The sequence below is a fragment of the Macaca mulatta genome, chromosome 1, assembly GCF_049350105.2.
Source record: "Macaca mulatta isolate MMU2019108-1 chromosome 1, T2T-MMU8v2.0, whole genome shotgun sequence".
NCBI classification, from domain to species: Eukaryota; Metazoa; Chordata; class Mammalia; order Primates; family Cercopithecidae; genus Macaca; species Macaca mulatta.
Genome location: NC_133406.1, coordinates 138,268,045 through 138,289,999, shown reverse-complemented (window position 1 = coordinate 138,289,999; position 21,955 = coordinate 138,268,045). Strand labels below are relative to the sequence as shown.

General features: G+C 34.3%; 1 protein-coding gene across 1 annotated transcript in view; it reads right to left on the bottom strand.

The window, feature by feature from the left end:
- Positions 1-18,908, bottom strand: part of OLFM3 (olfactomedin 3) — a 197,685-nt gene extending 178,777 nt beyond the window's left edge. Inside the window, 1 exon segment of the mRNA NM_001266811.1 lies at positions 18,689-18,908. Coding sequence (NP_001253740.1) covers positions 18,689-18,757 — 69 coding nt within the window. The 5' untranslated portion in view covers positions 18,758-18,908.
- Positions 18,909-21,955: the final 3,047 nt, after the last annotated feature.

The window sequence follows — 21,955 nt, the reverse complement described above, 5'->3', positions numbered from 1 at the left end:
GATAGGATAATTTGAAAGTCATCTCATTTAGTTTTTCAGTGAGTTATAAGAATATGTTTAAGACAACAGCTCAAATAAAATTCATAGAATTATCTTAGGTTATTATGTAATTTATAAATAATAAAGTGCATTTAAAAAATTATGTAATTTATGTCATTCACTTACTTTTTCTAGAATTAATGTGATTAGTTTTGATCATTGAGGTTTCACTCTTTAGTAGTTACCAGATCAAACTCTTGCTCTTTTATGCCAAACATATATATGCTCACACAGACAAGCACTTTAATTTTTTCACTTTCAGATTTATAGCTCAACAACATTGCAGTACTTTATGTACTCCTTTCTTTCTATTATATCATCCCATAGCAAGGGAAATGGGAAGAATGTCACATAGATCTTTTTTTTTCTTGCTTTAGTCACATAAAACTAAAGTTAACATTTTTCTTCTTTTATGTTTGTTGGATAATTAGAAAGACATTGTATAATAGATTAAGAGCCATATGTGATCCATGTCTCCTTAGGCATAAGTTAGAGCAGAAATAAATTGCTAAATGTAACAAATGACAAGTTTATTTCCATTAACGTAGTATATTTAAATTAAATTTTATTTTTGGTCTTAGAATTTTTGGAAGGAAAAAAGTGAACTCTATTCTTCTGTATGTCTTGTAGGGGGGTGCAGAAATAATACATTCTCTTAGACATGGGTTAATTTTTACATTGCTTTAAAGACGTTCCAAGGGAATTTTCAGTGTGGAGTTTTGACTAAATGTTGTTAAAATATACAGTCCTACCTGCTGTCTACTCTGCCCTTCTTTCATAGTTATATCATATCCACCTCTAACACTCAATGGATGAGTCTTCCCTTGAGTAAAATATGACCACTGATATGATTTGGCTCTGTGTCCCCACTTAAATCTCACCTCAAATTGTAACTCTCATAATTGTAACTCTTCCCCATGTTTCAAGGGTGGGACAAGGTGGAGGTAATTGGATCATGGGGGCGGTTTCCCCCATGCTATTCTCATGATAGTGAGTGAATTCTCATGAGATCTGATGGTTTTATAATCATCTGGTGTTTCCTCTGCTTTCACTAACTTCATCCTGCTGCCTTGTGAAAAAGGTGCCTGCTTCTCCTTTACCTGCTACCATAACTGTAAGTTGCTACCATAACTGTAAGTTTCCTGAGGCTTTCCCAGCAATGTGGAATGATTTCAGAGAATGTATGGAAATGTCTGGATGTCCAGGCAGAAGTTTGCTGCAGGAGTGGAATCCTCATAGAAAACCTCTGCTAGGGCAGTACAGAAGGGAAATGTGGGGTTGCAGCCCCACACAGAGTCTCTACTGGGGCACTACCTTGTGGAGCTGTGAGAAGAGGGCCACCATCCTCCAGACCCCATAATGGTAAATCCACCGACAGCTTGTACTGTGCACCTGGAAAAGCTGCAGGCACTCAATGCCAGCCACTGAAAGCAGCTGGGAGTGAGGCTGTACCCTGCAAAGCCACAGGGATGGAGCTTCCCAAGGCCATGGGAGCTCACCTCTTGCATCAACGTGACCTGGATGTGAGACATGGAGTCAAAGGAGATTATTTTGGAAGCTTAAGGTTTAATGACTGCCCTTTGGATTTCAGAGCTGCATGGGGCCTATAGCATGTTTTGGCCAATTATTTTCCATTTGGAATGGGAGCATTTATCCAATGCCTGTACTCCCATTGTATCTAGTAACTAACTTGCTTTAGATTTTTATTCTCATAGGCAGAAGGGACTTGCCTTGTTTCAGATGAGACTTTGGACTTTGGACTTTGGACTTTTGAGTTAGTGCCTGAATGAGTTAAGACTTTGGGGGTCTGTTGGGAAGGCATGATTGGTTTTGAAATATGAAAAGAAATGAGATTTGGGAGGGACTGGCGTGGAATGGTATGGTTTGGCTGTGTCTACACCCAAATCTCACCTCAAATTATAATCCCCATAATCTCCATATGTCAAGGGTGGGACCAAGTGGAGGTGATTGGATCATGGGGGTAGTGTCCTCCATGGTGTTTTCAAGATAGTGAGTGAGTTCTCATGAGATCTGATGGTTTTTATAAGCATCTGACATTTTCCCTGCTTGCAGTCACTCTGTCCTGCCACCCTGTGAAAAAGGTGCCCACCTCTCCTTTGCCTTCTGCCATGATTGTAAGTTTTCTGAGGCCTCCCCAGCAATGCGGAACTGTGAGTCAATTAAACCTATTTCCTTTATAAATTATTCAGTCTTGGGTATTTCTTCACCATGGCATGAGTATGCACTAACACAACCACCTAGGGTAAATCTGGCCCAGAGTGAGAGGGAAGGGAGTGATACATCCTCCCATTTCCTATTATATTTTGTGTTGAATGCCCTCCAACTAGTTTATGGTTTTGTGCATTTTCCACATCAGAAGAAAATTGGGCTAACTAAACCTTTTCACAATGTCAGTGGAAAAAAAAAAAAAAAAAAAAAGTAGTTCCTGGGGAAAACTCAGGCTTGTCTTTCAATGCTATGAAAGATTCATTACCGATTTAGTCCAGACTGCAACAAGTGAGGAACTCACAATCAATCATTAGTGACATTTCCTCATGTCTGCTCATTTCTCTGAAAATATTTTTCACCTTTTAACTTCTACTGAAATCTGATTCTCCTCTGAACACACAGCTGCCCCAAAAGAACTCTCAAACCCTTTGCCACACTTCTGTCACTGAGCCTGGCAGTGTGAAAAGCTGTCCTCCTTGCTCCTAATTGCAGTTTTCAGGACATTATTCTTTTCTGCTCCCTACAGATAACTCATCCTCCCTCTCAGCTGCTGACAATGCTTCCTATTTCACCGAGAAAATGAAAGCAATTATAAGGGAGCTTCCATGCACTCACACACACTTTTAGCTGAACTGCCAACAATATTTGTATCATATACTTTGTCTTCCCACCTGTTCTTCCAAAGGAAGTCTCTGCATTCCCATTTTACAACAAATCTCTCATGTATCATTCCAATCAGCATCACAGTAGAGTGTTATTTCTTCCATTTTAGACATTAATAAAAACAAACATATCTGATGCCATATTCTCCTCTAGGTATACTTTATTTCTCATTTATTTTACAGCAAAACTCCTCAGAATTCTCCAGTTTCATGGGCTTAAAAACTGTCTGCACACTAATGATTCTCAAAATGATATATTCCGTTCAGACATCTCCCTTGAACTTCAAATAACAGCTGCCTACTCTACAATTCCACTTGGATGTCTAATAAACATTTCAAACTTACTTACATGTTCAAAATCAAACTCCTGATCTTCTCTCTCATTTACCAAAATTTCCCATCTTAAGAAATATATTCCCTTCCAGTTGTGAAAATTTTGGGAAGTTTTTGGCTCAAGCCAAAAAATTTGGAATCATCCATGACTCTTGCCTTTTAGCTAATGTCAACATTAACCTAGTTATTTTATATTACCTGCTGTCTTAACTCCCTCCCTTAGCACCAAAAGCAAATTTTTCCCACAAAAGGCAAAAATGGTTCTTTTAAGACATAAATCATGTCATGTCACATCTGTGCTAAAACTCACAATATCTTTCCATCTCAATCAGAATTCTTAAAACCACCCACAGAGATCCACGTGATCTAGCCTTCTAACAAATCACTGATCTCATTTCCTGCTGGTCTCATTCTTGCTCCTTCTAGTTGAAGTTCACTATCCTTCTTGCCCTTTTCCAAACATTCCACATACGCTCTTGGCTTATTGAATTTATACTTAAAATTGTCTGCTTGGAACAATTTATCTCAAGTATCTACAAAACACTTATCCACCTTCGTCACATCTTCGCTTTCAAGTATTGCATGTACCATGATACTGATTCTAATCATTTGTCCCTACACTACAATATACCACTGTTTCTCTCTCATCTGTATTGTTTTCCCTCCATGTGATGTTTTACTATCTTACATATGTTTTTGCTTGTTTATTATTTGTTCTCAACTATTTTGTAAGCTTTAGGGCAGAAATTTGTGTCTTCTTGGTCACTGCTGTATCCTTAGATCTTAGATACAAGTATATGGCAGACATTCTGAAAATACATTGAAAAATGTTGACCATAAATCCTTGGTAATACACTTGTCATATAATTGATGATTGGAACCAATGTCAAACATCTATAGCAGGTTTACTCTGGTCATTTTGTTATTTTTTCTAACATATCAACCCATTACACATGATTTGAACTTTTTTGCCTAAATTGTAGCATTATCATGGAGTTTTATTGTATTTATAGAATGAATAAAATAATGAAAGAAAGGATATGAAGAAGTAATAAAGGAAGGAAGCGGGGAAGGGAGGAAAGAAGGAAAGACATTGAAATATAAGAAAGATATGAGTGAAATAATTTCTCTTATCCCAAGATGAATAAACACTGAAAAAACATTAATCGTTCGAATCTGAAATCAAAATGACTAAAATGTTTTAGGTTATGCTAAATTGAAGGTCAGTTTAATCAAGCCAAAGTCATCTATAGTAGAAGATTCTTTATGTGGGGGAACCTCCCCAAAAACAGACTTATTATAAAAGAATTTATAAAAAAATAATTGATTAATATGCATGTATGGTGATGGTGATGCAATCTACAGTGGAAAGAATCTTCACTTATAATTATCTTGGGGTCCAATCAGTGTAATTTCAACAAGCAGAGACAATCACAATGAAATCATGGAGACTTGGAGGTAAGATATGCATTGGGATTCCTCTCAGTAATTTTTGTTTAGATGATTAAAATAGATGGTCCCATAGCTAGCTAGGTACAGAGACAGCAAGATAAAGATAGAGAATATAGAGATACTTACAGTTTTTAAAATATTTCGCTACTGTGATGGTTAATTTTATGTGTCAACTTTACTGGTCTATGGAGTTCCCAGATATTTGAACAAAGAATATTTTGCATGCATATGTGAAGGTGCTTCCAAAGGATATTAAAATGTGAATTGGTAGGCTGAGTAAAGTAAATTAACTTCTCTAATGTGGGTGAGCGTCTTCCAATCTGGTGCAGGCCTGCATAGAACAATAAACCTGAGCAGAAGAGAACTGCTCCTTCCTGACTGCTTTTGAGTGTGACTATCCATTTTTTTCTGCATTCATCCATGAACTGGAACATTGGCTCTTCCTGGTTCTTCACCCTCCAGAACATCTGACTAGAACTATACCCTCTCCTTGGTGTCCAGCTCGCTAAATAAAGATCTGGGACTTATCCACCTACCTAATCATGTGAGCCAAATTCTTTAATGAGTCTCGCTCTCTGTCCCTGTCTCTCTTTGTTTCTACACACACACACACACACACACACACACACACACACACACACACAATTTATATATTGGTTGTTTCTCTGGAGAACCCCTAATAGTACAACTAAATTGTGTGTTTTTTAAATTTGTTTTTTCACCTGTTGTTTGGAGTTAAGATAACTAAATTCCATAAATATTTTTAATCTGGTACAGTTTAAGTCCTGAAATATTTGAGTAATTATACCTTTATCATTTTAATGCCACCAGTGGCTCTCTTTCTTTTACATCTTCATCAGCCTCTTTTGCATCTCACATAATTAGGGATAAGAAAAACTCAAGTTACGTAAAAAAGCTCTTCAGTGTTTCACAGGCTTGTACATCTCTTTGACTTCATACATGCTGTTGCCATATACTGGAATACCTTTTCATTCTTCATTGTCTAGTTAACCTTTCTTTAAGGATTCCTGTCCCCAGGGAACTCTCTCCTATGCTTCATTCTGCTATAGGTCCCCCACCCTTAACCCTGCCACATTCTCTCCTTGTGTCTTATACAGGTTTCTGCTGTGGGACATGTCATCCTGTACTATAATTATTAATAAACATCTTTGGGTCCTCCAGTAAAAAGTGTTAAGCACTTCAGAAGGGTAGAAACTGTATAAAAACATGTGTTATGTCCAACTCCTAAAATAGTGCCAGTTGTATTTATTGAAAAAGTAGTTACCATGTAAATGCCATTGGTCCAGTCTATCCCATGTGATAATTTAGAACATTGAGAATCTTTAATATCTGAACGATTTATATTCTTCTTTAATAATTTTCTTTATAAATTTTCTTAAACCTAAAAGCAATTCTCAATTATCTGCAATTAAATAAGCAAACTCAAAAACACAAATTTTTTTTTTCTCAGTTTCACATGAAAGAGGAAATCCTGGATATGTTTTAAGAGATGTGTCACTAAGCAATCATCATTTATTTGCCTGTTCTTTATGAAATATGCATTGGTTTTCTAAACAAAATTGCTTTCATTGGAAGACTTGCCAGTGCCTTTGGTAGATCACATTTTGACTGATGACAGCGATGGAGAAGGAAAAAAATGGAATCATAGTCATCATCATATTGAATCACGGGTAGCCTGCTTATTTGTATTTTCACCAAAAAAAGTAGATTACAAAACAATATAAAGAAGTTTTCATCCAGTGCTTTTAAAAGACCTATGATGGCAAAGAAATGAAATTCTTAGGCCGGCTCAGTGGCTCACACCTGTAACTCCAGCACCATGGGAGGCCAAAGTGGGTAGATCACTTGAGGTCAGGAGTTTGGGGCAACATGGAGAAACCACGGCTCTACAAAAAACACAAAAATTAGCTGAGCGTGGTGCCGCAGGCTTGTAATGCCAGCTACTCGGGAGGCTGAGGCCCAGAATCGTCAGAGCCTGGAAGGCAGAGGTTGCAGTGAGCCGAGATGACACCACTGCACTCTAGCCTGGGCAACAAAAGGACAAACACGAGACTCTGTCTCAAAGACAAACAAACAAACAAAGAAACAAACAAAAAGTTCTTAGATTGCAGGTGAGATTCTGTTCTAAGGCAGATATTTACCTTACAACAAAATGATTTATTTTTTATATTACAAATGTCAATCAGGGAAAACCTAAACTTTTCATGTAATTCAATTAGGGCTATGTGTAATCCAGTTATAGCCTACTTCAATAAGCAGTTTTTTTTTTGTTTTTTTTTTTTTTTGAGAAGGAGTCTTGCTCTGTCTCCCAGACTAGAGTGCAGAGGCGCCATCTTGGCTCACGGCAACCTACGCTTCCAAGGGTTCTAGCGATTCTCCTGCCTCAGCCTCCTGAGTAGCTGGAACTACAAGTGTCTGCACCATGCCCAGCTAATTTTTTTGTATTTTTAGTAGAGAGGAGTTTCACCATGTTGGCCAGGTTGGTCTCGAACTCCTGAACTCAGGTGATCCTCCCACCTAGGCCTCCCAAAGTGCTGGAATTACAGGCTTGAGGTACTGTTCCCAGCTGCAATTTTTCATTTCTGTATTAGCTATCTTCTTTTATAATACTTAGACCACATTGTAATTTATGTCTATGGTCTTTCTAATTTTCATATTCACAATCATAGACTCTAGCATTATGTGGCTGATTATGTTTGTACACATTAATTAATAAGGCAATTACCAATTATTACTAATATATATAAGCCAGTGTATTAGTTTCTATTGTTGCTGTAACAAATTACCACAAACCTAATGGTTTAGAACAACACAAATTTATTAGAGTTCTGGCAGACAAAAACCTGAAGACTTTTACGAGCTTAAAATCAAACTGTCAGTAGGGCTGCATTCCTTTCTAAACGGTCTCTGGAAGCATCCATTTCTTTTAGCTTTCCAGCTTCTAGAGGCAGCCTGCATGGGTTGGCTTGTGCATCATTTCCCCATTTTAAAAGTGCATCTCCCTAATCTCTGCTTTTGTCATCCTTGCTTCTTTTTCTGATTCTGGGTCTCCAGTCTTCCTCTCAAAAGGACCATTTTGATTATATTGAGCCTACCCAGAAAATTCAGGATCATATTCTCATCTCAAGATCCCTACTTTAGTCACATCTACAAATTCCATTTGGTCATGGAAGTTAACATAAGCATAGATTTTGTGGATTAGAATGCAGACATCTTTGGAAGGATGTTATTTTGTCTACCACAGTCAGCATGCAATTTTTATTATATGTTGCCAAAAAACCATAACACAGTAGCAGTAAATATCATTAGAAGTATGTGTAACTCAATATAAAAAGAAACTTTCCCATAATTATTTCTGATTAAAAATAAACCCTATTCCTTGAACACTGTTCTATTCCCCAATATTAGAAACATATAGAGAGAAGCTAGATAACCATCCATCAGTTATGTTATAGATTTGAAATAGACGTTCTCTCTATTTTCTTATAACTTTAGCCATCTCTTTTGCTTTAACTTTAATAAAGACAGTAGAAACACAAGGTCATTTACTCATTAATCTTTCAATTAAATTTGCAAAAACTAATGAAAGGGAAGATACAGAATACATGTTAAATATGCCATAATGCTTGTGATGTAAAATGAGCTTATGTATTTTTGTATTTTTTGTGTGTGTCACTATATGCATACAATGAATTGCGGTGATTTTTCTCCAAGACTTTAATTCTGATTTTCAGCAAAATGAAAGCAATATGCATTTCTACCTTTAACTTAATCAATTTGAAAGGCTATGAGCAGAAGTAAAATGAATGAAGAAAATAATGAGCTATATTTTTGAGAGATTGATGTGCCCCATTTCAGGATGACCTACCAAAAGTATAACAGCATTTGGTGGTTCAACATACTCATCTCGTACATGAGGAAATGGAAAGCACACAACGTCAGTGGCTTACCCGGGGCCATACAACTAGATAGTTACAGAGCTGTTATAAGGTCCCTGCTTTTCTAACTCCTAATTTGGTACTCTGTCCACAATACTATAAACTTTCAATATCCTACTTAGTATATGATTTTCTCTGATTTGGTATAATTTCTCTTTTCCTTAATCTCCATTTTGTATACGAAATTAATATTATTTAGTTGAGTCTCTTGAGAGGGAAATAAGATCTTTTCCAATGTCATTATGTACAAATAGACCAAATACAGTCAAGCTTATTTCCTCTTTCTCTGCAAAGTTCAGATTTAAGTAGGGAAAGAAAAAGGAGTTTAATGATGTTTTCTTGCCTTTTTCTTTCTTTCATTTATTCTTTCTAAGAAATATTAAGATTAGTTGAACTAAGATCTTGTTCCAAAGTTTAATGCCAGCAGTCATAGAAGAGTAACTACGTCTCATATTAATTAATATAATCATTCTCTGTGTAGGGGGTGGGGGGTGTAGGAAGCAATAAAGTTAACTGAAATATTTAAATACATATTGACAAATGGATCATCATCTGTAACAACTTAAACCATCCCTGATATGTAAACAAATAGCTTTCCTCAATTGTTTTTCTTTTAACTGTATTTGAATGTGCTCACCTCCATGCTACATATAAACTCATTTTTAATTTTATCACTTAAAGTCTTATTTTATTTTTGTTTTAGAAAAAATATTTAGATATGGAGTCTTATCTTGATTTGACCAACAAGGAGGTTGAAGCTTTGACATCAATGAGGGGTGCAATGAATAAATAATGAATTATTTACATTCACTTGATTCCTTACCCTCAAATACCTTCTGCTCAGTTTGGGGTCATTATATTACAATAGCTATCTCTTCGGCATAAGCTTCCTTACTCTTGTTACATTTCCTTCTGCATATCCCTTGAGTACTTTAAGATCAATCAAATTGAAGTCATTTTACTCTCTGTTTCTTGTACCCAGCTTCATAAAGAGTAGAATATATCTGTAGCATCTATAAATAATAAGTATAATAAGAAGTCTTTAGAGAGTCTTGAGCCAAATAATATTTGTTTGTTTTTACTACAGTGATATGTATGAAGATTTCATTATGACACAAAACTTACGTAAGTGTAAAAATAATGACTGTGGGTCCTGATTCCAGATAAATAATTCCCGACGCAGCCATAAATGTAGATCACTCCCAGAAGAGATGGCATCTTTTGTAAGTCATATTTTACCAGTGACATTTTGGTGCTAGTTAATCAACATTTCCAGTACTGATTCTCTATTTGAAGAAATCCTGCCATCTGGAATGGGTCCCTCTAGTAATATTATTTAAATCATCATGGAGTAATGCTTCTTAATCACCTTTAACTTAGTTGGAAAAATTAATAGGCTTGTCTATTCAATTTATGTCCTCCCTTTGGGGTTATCTAGATATCTGTTTATTTGTAATAGTTAAACAACTTTATTACTGACATTTTTTTTCCAGAGCATTTTAACCCACAAACTTAATCATACAAAATATTTAATTTCTGATACTATTTAGAAGTTACAATTCAGATGAATCTGACTCCACTATACTTATATTTGTTTTTAACTATTAAAAATTATTCTTAATGGTGGTGCTATGTTCTTAAAATAATGTAGTAGAAAAATGGAGGCAATATGGCTTTTCTTTATATGGCACAGTACCATTATAAGTGTATATACTAAGATAATAATTTAAACAGAACCTTTAGATATGTAAAAAAAAAAAGTCAGTCTTTAAAAAGAGTTGGAAAAATATAGGTAATATACTAATTTATCGAATGAAGCTAAGACATTACATATAATGAAAGTAGTCAAAACAACATGTACACATTAATAAAATGTTTGTACTTATAAGTCCATGCAAATGAAATGGACACTAAGAGGATATACTAACTTTGCCACCAAGCATCATTAAATACAGGTAATTCACAGGAGTATTAAGGTTGTAGCAATCTAGAGAGCTACCACAAGTCAAAAATAGCACCAAAGATAGTGGGGTGTGCACGAAATTAATAAGAAATTTAAAGAAACATAATTTTTAGCGTAAGTCAAGATAAGTAACCTGGCATAAGAGTTTTAAGTCTTTAAAGGTTCTTAAACTCAGTCTCACTTCCCTGCCTCAGTATCTTGTCTGATGGAAAAATGGATCAAAAACATAGATTATACTCATGCATCATTTAACCCAGGATTTCAAGATTATTAGGTGTTCCTTGACTTATTTATTCTTCATATATTCATTTTTTCATGCAAAAACTACTTACTAAATATCTTATATCAATAAGACACTGTGCTAGCTGCTAGATAGGAAAGAATAGGATAGTGCCCAAAACACTGAACCTGCCCTTATAATTTATTAGAAGGGATAAAATACAATAAATGAATACATCACAATTTAATAAGAGAGGTATAATAAAATAACTACTAATAAAGTAAGAAACAAGTATGTGTACATACTTCTGAATACTATTTCAAAGAAGAGTGATTAGAAATTGTTCTGCAAATTTGTGGTAGGGAGGAAATACAATTCAACCTTCATTCATGAATGACTATTCTGTGTCAGACATAGTGCATGCAGCTAAAGATACAAATATAAAGAAAACATCATGATTTTCTTCTAGGAGTTCTTAGTTTATCAGGATTATCTACTGTTGGGGTGCAAGGAATGTCAGGGAAGAATTTATGGAAAAAGTGGTACTGGAGTTGCATCCTAAAATGTAGGTAAAATTTTGACATATGGAGAAAAGGGAAAAAAGCTTTCCAGGGAGAGGCAAAACCATGACTACAACAGCATCTGCAATCTTCTCTCTAAACTTATTTTTATACTTCTGAAGGCTTGGTATGAAAATAACAGAAGGCATAGCTCTGTGATACATGCTTTACAACACCTTGTTTTTAATGCAAAAAGAATCAATGTTCTTGGAAAAATCCTTTTTTTATTATTTCAGCTACATTTTTGAATATTTTTATTAGTGCCATTGAAATTACCTGGCGCTGTAGATAGAGATGGTCTTATGCGATTTCCGTATTTTAGATTCCCCCAAATAATCTGGAAACTCTTATAGAAAGTAACAGAGATAAATTAAACCTCATTATGGTATGGTGTGCAAGTATTTTAAAACATTTTTAAAATACTAGTTGTTCGTAAGTGGAATCTATTCTAGACATTACGTATTTGTTTTTGTATGATTTTTACCCTTCATTTTATTTACATGGGTTGAGTATAGAAAAGAAAAAAATTAACTTATGAGCTACTGAGGTGGATTTGCTACGGGATGAGCAACATCAGCAGAAATATTACAATAACTAATTGAGGGTCAAGGTCTTTTGAAAAACTCTTTAGAAGTCTCTACTGAGAAAGCAAGAAGATGAATATAAGCAGAGGGACACAGAGCAATCCAAGAGAAAAGAGTAGAGAAATTATATTCCTAAATGTGGCCTTTTCTCCATGACCCTCTGCCTTGATTAACTTGAGAAAATCCCTTTTCTGACCTTCCCTCTTTAATATTATTTTTGAATCTTCAAGAGAATTTAAACTACTTTCTCATTAGCATAGTTTGCGAAGACGTAAGAAGTCTATACTTTGCACACTGGCCAGAAAAAGCAGTTTTATCTGTTGGTAGATTCTTTGTTTGAATCTATCTTTCCCCTCTGTGATCTCTTCTCCATGATTAGTTTAAAAGCTCTTTTCTTGACGTGGTTCAGCTTTGATATTATGAAACCACACTTCGTGTTTTACATTTTTTCCTAAGAAACTTGTAAAAAGTGACTTTTTGGATATAATTATGATGTAAACTTGTAAGGTGACAAGTTTAAATTGGAGCTTTGACCAAAATGATGGACTGGTTCTGAGAAGCTATGCTAACTTTATATAATATTCACTTTTCGCAAAACTGAGAAGAGGAAACAGCAAGAGTGAAGGAATATGATAAGCTTTTTTTTTTATTATTATCAGTCCTTAATATGTGGTCCACAGTAGACTTTAGATTTGGTTATAGGTTGATTGATGTAAGTGGAATATTTGTACTAAACTTTATGGTTTAAAATATGTTTTTGTATATATTAATATCATAAATAATTGTATAAGTTCCATTGCTGTTATATTATTTCATTGTTATGAAAACTGAGCTTCAGATAGGTTAACTCACTATTGAAAAGTTTTACTATTAGAGCTGAAAGCCACTTCTTATTTCATGTCTAGCTTCTGCTTTTACACTGATGTGAAAGTACAAATTTTAAAATTGTATTTAAAATATTGTCATAATAGCATTAGTTTCATTAAAAATGTACTTCATGATTTTTGATTGGTAAGTGGGCATAGACTGAATAGATTAATGACCAGTGTTAGGTGAACTAAAATGTTCAAGGACCACCATTTCAACATCATATTGTAGATTTAAACCAGGGTAATGAGTGTTTACATAGCTTTGATATTGTCCTAATACTTGAATACTATTGGGAAATAATGTCACTCAAATATGTGGAAATGTACAGATAATCCCAGGGACTCACTGTAATTAATTTCACCTAGCTTACCAAGAAAACAGTCTGGTTTTGCATATTTCTCTAGTTTCACTACTGCAAATTAAGTTGTGTTTTATGCTTTTAAGTAAATTGATGTTTAATTAATACTTACGTAAATCAGATGCAAGGTCTTAGTTTTTAAGCTGAAGCTTTATCAGGTCTCAGTTTTTTCTTTATATATTTTCTTAGCACAAAAATTGAAGCTTTAAAAATAACTGCCAGTCCAAAATCCTTAAGGATGTGTCTGCCTAGAAGAGTCAGCAACTGACTATGTAGCCCTCCCAAATACCTTTCACATGTCTTTAATACATCCAGTACTTCCTTTCATATGGGAAACACGTTTTTACTTTACTTTTCCCTATATGACTTTCAGTTAAATAAAATACTTATGGCTGAAGTATGAAACATGTTGGTTTTCAGACCTACTAAGTTAATGAATGATCTCTTCAGGGGAGCAATGTTTGATAGGTGAATGGATTGAAGCCTGAGCATATGGATTGTGTCTATGAATATAGGCGGGAAGCAGAGTGGTGAGGCAGAAAGTAGAAAATTTAAAGTTTTAAATGCGAAACCGAACAGATGAAAACTGCATGATATTATCCAGGGAGGCTCATTCTCAGGTCTCACAAAGTTTATGATATTACTAGCTAGACCCTACAAAAGAATTGGTTAATTTTTGATAAATGGTCAGATATTATTAAAAAGAGTCATTCTAGAGTTTAACAAAGTTTTCAGAATGTCTAGGCTCCTCATTCTATAAGTATGGGCATCAAAATCACAGCTTCCCCAAAGTCACATCTATGTATATCATCAGTAGAAGAAGTAGCGTCTAGAAATGAGGGGCCTTGAATCCCCTGTGTTTCTCCCACTTGTGCTGCTTTCCCTCCCAACAGAGCATCGATCATTACAATAGCCACTTTGTAAAGAGAATAGTTGCAAAGCTATAAGCAGTAAGAATTTTAAAAGAAAAATGAAGAAAGGTGATGCCGTTTAACTGTTTCTAGTTGCCAGGAGAAAGAGTGAGAAAGAATATTTACTTCTTCCAAAATAAAAGTTTAATCAGGTTAAGGAAGATGAGAAAAGATAAGAGCAGGAAGCTATTTGCTCCTTCAAAACATAGACAGGCTGCCTTGAACACTTCAGTTTTTGCCATATCAGGGTTTACTGGTGCATAATTACAGGTCCTTGCCAAATGTCATCAATCCATATTTCTGTTCTAATTTGAGTTGATCCTGTTATGAAGAGGATGTCTCTAGCGCACAGGAGAAACAGGAAACGACAGATTTTTAAGGTGAATTTTAAAGCAAGTAGTAATCTCAGTTTATTTCTCTTGCTTTTTTTGCTTTTCCTCAGTTTCATTTAAAAATAGTAAGAACAAGAACTTTAATTAGATTTATGTATGAAAGCTACCCTTAGACAATTTAAATCTGATTATTTTCTTTAGCAATATCAAAGTATGAAGGTTGTATGGTATATTACATTTTGAAACATTCAGTAATATAATTATTAAAATATTCCTAATTCTCATCGTGCTTATAGGGCTTTAAAGCAATGATCTTATTTAGGGCAACAGATCTAATTGCCTGGGTTGCCTTGAACAGAAACTACAGTTTAGTGATGGAGATTATTGCTGAATCATTGTTATAGTTTATGTCTGTAGTGTGAGCAAGTATCATGAAGATAAGTTTAACATATTTCTACATAAGAAAATAGTAAATGTTTCCTCAAACTCGGCACAATTCCCCTGATAGGGCATTTTCTGATATATTTATGAGACAAGTATGACTTATTTAAAGTTTAGCAGTCACAATAGTGTGTAGATAGGGCCATGTCACCTCTTTTTAACTGTTCCCCAAGTATCTGGCTGGCTCCAGTGTCAATGTTGTGTTTGAAATCTGCACAGTCATATTTATATCCTCCTATCTTTATAGTTCAGAACAGAGAAATTCATGGTTCTGATTCACAGGAATTACTGTTTTGTTACAATGTTCAAATAATGGCCCGCTAAAAATCTTCTTGCAACAGAAAGAAGTCCACTCTCCTACTATGAAGGTCATTACTGAAATCAATGCCTTCAGTTTAAAAGCACAGAGATGCCATCTAGCAGCCGCCCTCAGAAATTCCCTACATAGAAATAGTTCTTTCCCTATAAAATTGAGCAATAATTGAATTCCTACAAGCTTTCAGTGTTTGAAATTTTGCTTATAGAATGATGATTTGGCATGTTGTCTATAATTCAAACACTCCATTACAAATGAAATTAATTGACTTCCCTTAAAATAGGCAGTGATATACATCTGAGTTTTTCTAAAAAGAACTGGAAACTTACTAATTATACTTTAATTAATAAAAAGTATTTCAAACAAATTTCCTAAAAGAAAAATTGATCATCTGTCCCTACAAAAATACAAATAATTAATTAGTGTGAATTGCCTTCCTTTGTTGGAAGAGAATACCAATCTTGCCAATTTTTTGATACAGTAAATGAGAGAGAAGAAACTAAGTACATGCTGAAACTAAGCTCAGTCTATGAACAATGGATCTTGGCCATTTTAAAAAATTTAAAAACAATATTGACTTTCAAGTAACTTATCTACCATAAGATGGCGATACTTAAGCACTTTATAAAATGCCATATAAGACCTGTAAGCTTCAGTGACAGAAAACACACACACACACACACACACACACACACACACACAACATTATAAATGTAAACATTATATGGTCTTCCATGAAATAGAATTGGCACTGTTGTTAGAAAACCGAGTTGTCTTCAGGTAAATTGATATATAAGAAGTGCTTTCTAAGATGTAGATTTCCAATATTTGATATATGTAAAATCCTATACTTAAAAAAACTTTATTCAATTTTAAGAGTTCTCCTATTTTGCCAGTTTCTGTTTATCCATATTATATATATATACACACACATATATATGTTTACAATAAATAGAAAATATAATAATATAGAATAATACTTAAAATTATTTGAAAATTTGATTATGATATATATCATTCCTAATATATTAAAAGGTAAAAAAGCAGTTGGTTAGCATTTCTGTTCACTTAAGTGTTATCACAAATTATTTCTTATTTGTCCAAAAACTATTTTTTTGTAGTATTATATTAATGGATTTTTGATTTTAATTTCACCATATATAATTTGCTTTATGAATCCTGACTTTTAAAATCTAAGCCCTTAAGTAACTAGTGGAATAAAAAATAAAATTGTAGAAAATTCTTAGCTTGTAACCTAATTGACAATTCTTTTGAGGACACAATGGTGCCATCTGTAATTTTTTGGGGGGGGCAATATAAATATATATTATATAAATATATAATACAATGGTAGCTTCTCTTCATTTTTTAAAGCAATGTTTTGTCTAAAAGTCCTAAAACTTTTTATAACATTAAAATTACTTGTTTTGAAAGTTTTAACATTCTCTGTAATGTCTATGATATAGAACACATATCTTTTGAAAAAAATCATCTTTTGTTCTTTGCACACTGTATTGCAGTATGTGGAAGCTAAGAAGGACAGTTTGAAAAGTTAACGTATGTCTTCCCTGGATTTTTCAACTCATTTGTGGCAAATATCCACAGTTCATTCTGAAGAAATTAAAAAGTTTTATAGCATTGAATACACACAAATAAACTCACCAAAACTAGAAAAGATTATATTGACCAAAGATGCATTGCTTATTGTAAAAATTTGTCTTCATATTTAACAGAAAATTATCTATATATTTAATTTTGGAAAGAAAGGGATGCAAACAATGAAGATATTTATGCATCAAAAATACCAGACAAATCAAATCATACACAAAATTGTTAATGAAGCTCTACATTTCTGAATTTATTTTAAAGAAAAACAAATAAAACTCACTTTAAGTCAAGTGACTTTTTCTGCAGTAACTTAGTGATTAACTTTGCTTTAAAAAATGTTCTACCAAGAATATTTCCAAATCAGATATATAATGGAATGTATTCAAAAGTTTTAAGCAATATATAATATAAAAAGAGTGGCAGTGGATAGAATGTGTCACTACAGGGTGCAGAGTCAAGAAGAAAAAAAAATAAATGTAAAAACAAAATCAACACTTTTTCCTAAGTATAAAATGCTTTAAAGTTACACCTTAGCATATAAAATATGCGTTTAAGATTATTAAGATGACATTCACACAGTGTGAAGCATTTACATCAATAATAATAGTACAATCAAAGCTTTAAAATAAAATGAGTTTATTCTCATCAGGTCCCTCTAAATATGAAAGAGTACAGAAATGATTACAAATATATACGACATGATTCTAAGTTTTAACTGTATACTATATTAGGCCTACTAATATCACAACCACAGTATTAAATTATGCTTTATTACATCTTAGTTCTATTCAGTAATGAAAGGAAACTTAATTTGTCTACACTGCACACATGATGTAAAGCTTTAAAAATAACTTTATAATATTCCAAAATATAGCTTTTATTAGTTTTATAGCATGGAATCATTCTTCCTATAGTGTCAAATTGCTGTTGGCCAGTTAAATAAGTAAAATAATAAATTTTACTCTTTTTCACCAGGTGGCTTATCTCTTATTTCCTATCATTATGATTTTCTTAGAAGCTTTCAAATTATCTCACTTTGTCATCAAGACTTTTCTCAGACATCGTTGAAAATATTTGTCCATATTTTCCTGTCTTTTTATCAAAGGAGTTTAGCGTTCACTTTAATTGCCAGTACTAGATAATTTTCAGAGTTCAACATTTACGAGCTAACTCATCCTTCCTATTGCCCTCCTTAGTTTGTTAAGGTTCTCACTTTCTGTTTCTTAACACTGATAATCAGAACTTCCTCAGTGCCCCCTAATTTTCTTAATGAAAAGAAAGAAACAAACACAAGCTGCTTTCACCAACGCCTCTCAGCCATGGCAGAGAGTATAGCTCTGCTGCTCTGCCATGTGTGTTACAAGCAGCATCCCAAATGTTTTGGACACAAACCGCAGCACGTCTGCGATGGTACTATTATTGACCAGGATAAGCTGAAAAACGCTTCCCTGCTTTCAACAAAGAAACGGTTCACCATGTCCTAATACATGTTTATAAATTGCATTGTTTCTACTGCAAACTCCTTTGCATTACCCGTCCGGCTTCAAAAGAGAGCATTAAGCAGTTGGACACGGAATAAGCGAAATTCCCCGGAGAGCCTCATTGCCCGCTGCCCATGCACATTATATTTTCTCCTGGTCCCTCCCCCCGCGCGGTAGGACTCTACCTTGAGGAGCTATTCCTCTGGTAGTTCACCTTGTTATCTTCCAGGCAGTGGGGATACGCCAGGCACCATAAGGTAGCTGAAAGAGCTGTCTCTAGTGCCGTTTTTGACATATTTATTTGCATTTTTGTTAGGTTTGTTACATATCGCACATGTATTTCAAACAAGACTCAAAATATTGTTCATACCTTGGAAGGATCTAAGCCGGCAAGCAAAGACAGCAGCAGGAGGTTGAGAAGGTTGGACGTCGCCTGCATTCTGATCTGGGTTTTTGCCCCCTCTTTACTCTCTTTTATGTAGGCACTCCACTCACTGCAGAGACCTTTCCCTCGTCAGTTGCACTTTCTGCCTGCCAGTCAGAGCAGAGTGGAAGCAGAGGCGGCGGCAGCAGCAGTAGCAATAACAGCAGCAGCGGCAGCGGCGGCAGCCGCCCTGGGGGGCGATCATTCCGCAGGCATTCTCAGAGCTAGGAGTCCGGGAGCTCAAGAGAGTGGGTTGGGCTGCAGTGGGCGCTGGCCGCGGTGCTGAAACGCCTCCAACCCTCGCGCCCCAGTTTACCCTCTCCCCCGCTGCTATATAGCCAGCCTACCTCAAAAGTTTTGACCCAAGGAATAGATAAAGGGAGTAACTGCTGAGAGAGGTGTGGAGACCTGGACAACGGATATGACATCACTACAGCTCCTGGGGGTTTCGGGGGGATATTTTGCGGGGAATTTGTTAACCGAACAAGGATTGACTCTCGTGCTCCAGTTCAGCATTTGCCGGCAACTTGAGCTGCAGAGAAGTAAAGAGTCAGCTAAATACAGGATTATGAAACAAATAGTGCACTGGAACCTTCTGCTGTCATTGACAGAGGACTTGATATTGTATTTAGTGCTTTAAACAAAGTTTGCAGTGCAGTCTATCAGTGTGTGTTTGTCATCCAAGGCACACGATTTTCAGCTGTTATAGATAGATAAATGTGGTAATTTATAGATGTGTACAGTCATTTGTGAATAGTTTATTGAAATTATATGTTTTGGTTAGGTATTGATGTGTATCTATCTATCTATCTATCTAGGGATTTTGGTCATCTGAAAACACTATGCATAAATAAATAAAGAGACTTATATTCTTCTTTTAGTTATAAATGGTATATTCCATTAGTGTTCCCCTAACTGAAATAGCTCCACCACCCCATATGCACAGCCATACCTGGAAATATAGTTTTTCTATCAGTCTGACTTGTGTTTTTACTTGAGGAAGAATTCACTGATAGATGGATAGTGGGATGGGAAAAGTGACTATTTCTAAGCTTTCAAACACTTCTGTAACCTAGGGCTCAAGAAAAGACAGAATACCTGCTTCACAAGAGCAAAGAAAGGGTAAATGGCAAACTCTCTTACCCTGCATCATTCAACCTTACTTAAGCAATTTCATTTCTTTGAATGTAAAAAAGTGTTCTCAATAATATAAAAAGGAAGAAGTTGGTAGCCACCCTGAAATATCCCCCTCGTACAATTATGCCTTTAATATTTCCATCTTCTGTTGATTTTTCTAGAAATTATACTTCCTAAGGGTTAAAATATATAAACTGGGGTTGTGGACATTGCTTCCTTTTACTTCCACATTTAAAAGACAATGAATTGAGATATCAGACACATACCGAGTATAAAATCTCCATCAACCTTTCACTGAATATATACTCTATTTTTAAATATAAGAAATCCTAATTAGGACTCAAATACATTTGAAAGTTATTGCCCCCAAGAATTTACAACATATTGCATCTGTTTTTATCCTAATATTATCAATGTTACTGGAGGTATTTATTTTCTATAAACATAAATGGCATGAAGTTCACTACATCTGATAATTTTTTTTTGACGGAATGGATCATGCAAAATAGAGATTGCAGAATCATAGAAAGAAAGTGAAATTACTTATGATGGTATTAATTTAATAACCTTAACAGCCATAACCATATTTAGAAGTTTCCATTATTTTGAGGTAATAGATAAAACTACAGAGTTGTACCACTCTTTGAGATAACTTCCTAGAACATATTTGTCAAAGAGCTTTTTTTTCCTTTTACACTTGTTTCTTGACCTAAACTTTTCTACCTATCCACATCTACATACCTATCTATCTATGTAGGATAAAATCAGCATAATTTTTTAATAAATCACACATTGAAATTATTGAAAATTCTGCATCCATTTTAAAATCTTTGATATGACTGTGCAGATTGAAAATGAATTTGCAGAGGTGGGTTCATTGAATGATTATAATAGTGCATTTTTAGTATCCATTCTCTAAATACATTTTTTGTTGTTTGTACTTACATATGCTTTTCCCTCTTCCCAAGATGTCTTCTACCATCTTTTTTATATCTCTACCTGTCAATTAGCAGGTAATAGTACATAATACTTGTTTGAGTAGAGGAAGCTGTATTTAACAGACACATGCAGTAATATGAAAATATAATCATAGCAGTTTTATCACTTCAAGATAAACAGATATTCTTATAATGAAAATAATGTTTGTTTTTTTTTTCGGGAAACAGAATTATGCTGATCTCATACATGGTTTACAATATTAGTGACTGGACCAAAACTTTTATGTGGGTGGAGATTTTTATTCTCTTTAACTCTCCTTTTTTATGGCATTGGAATACCATTTGTAACAAGAAGTTAATAAGAAGACAAATTCTATGAAATCTTTTCAGAAAAAATGTGATGGAAGGAGATGATAATATTTAGACATCCAAAATAAGTAATATGTGGTAATTATGTTACAAATGAAAACAGATGATCTTATCATACTCACAACATATTTCCCATAAGAGAAGCTTCGTCATTTGTAGAGAATAATCAAGTTCAGTAATGAATCAAAGCTGTATTAAACAGGCCACTGAAAAACAAAAGCTGTAATCTAAACAGTAAAAATTCACCAATACTCTACTACTTCCTCTATCTCTCTTCTAAAATAAAACAATACAGTTGCATAGCTTCTCTTAAAGATAACTATTGGTTTTAGTTAGTAATTTATTTAGTAATAAAACCCTCTTATAATATATTTCCATACAATCAATTTAACAACATTGTAGGTAACATCATATCTTATTCATACACTGCAAACTATGGAGCATTTCTCATTGCAAGAAAGAAATTCCAAGTAGTTCTTTGTATCTTGTGTCTTGCATTAGCTAGTCAAAAAGGGTTCTACTAAAAGTAATAAATGGTGCATCTTCTTGCATTTTTTTTTTTGCTGTCACTTCAGATTTGTAACTGTAGTTAACTGATTACAAAATTATACATAATTATATATAACATAAAATTATACATAACTTAGATTTAGAAATCTTGTGTTTTTGAATGCATGCATAACAAAGTATTTGATATTTATGTGTCTTGTCAAAGTTGGCCTTCTTAAGCTTATATGAAGTTGTGGTACAATACAACACCTAGAACAAA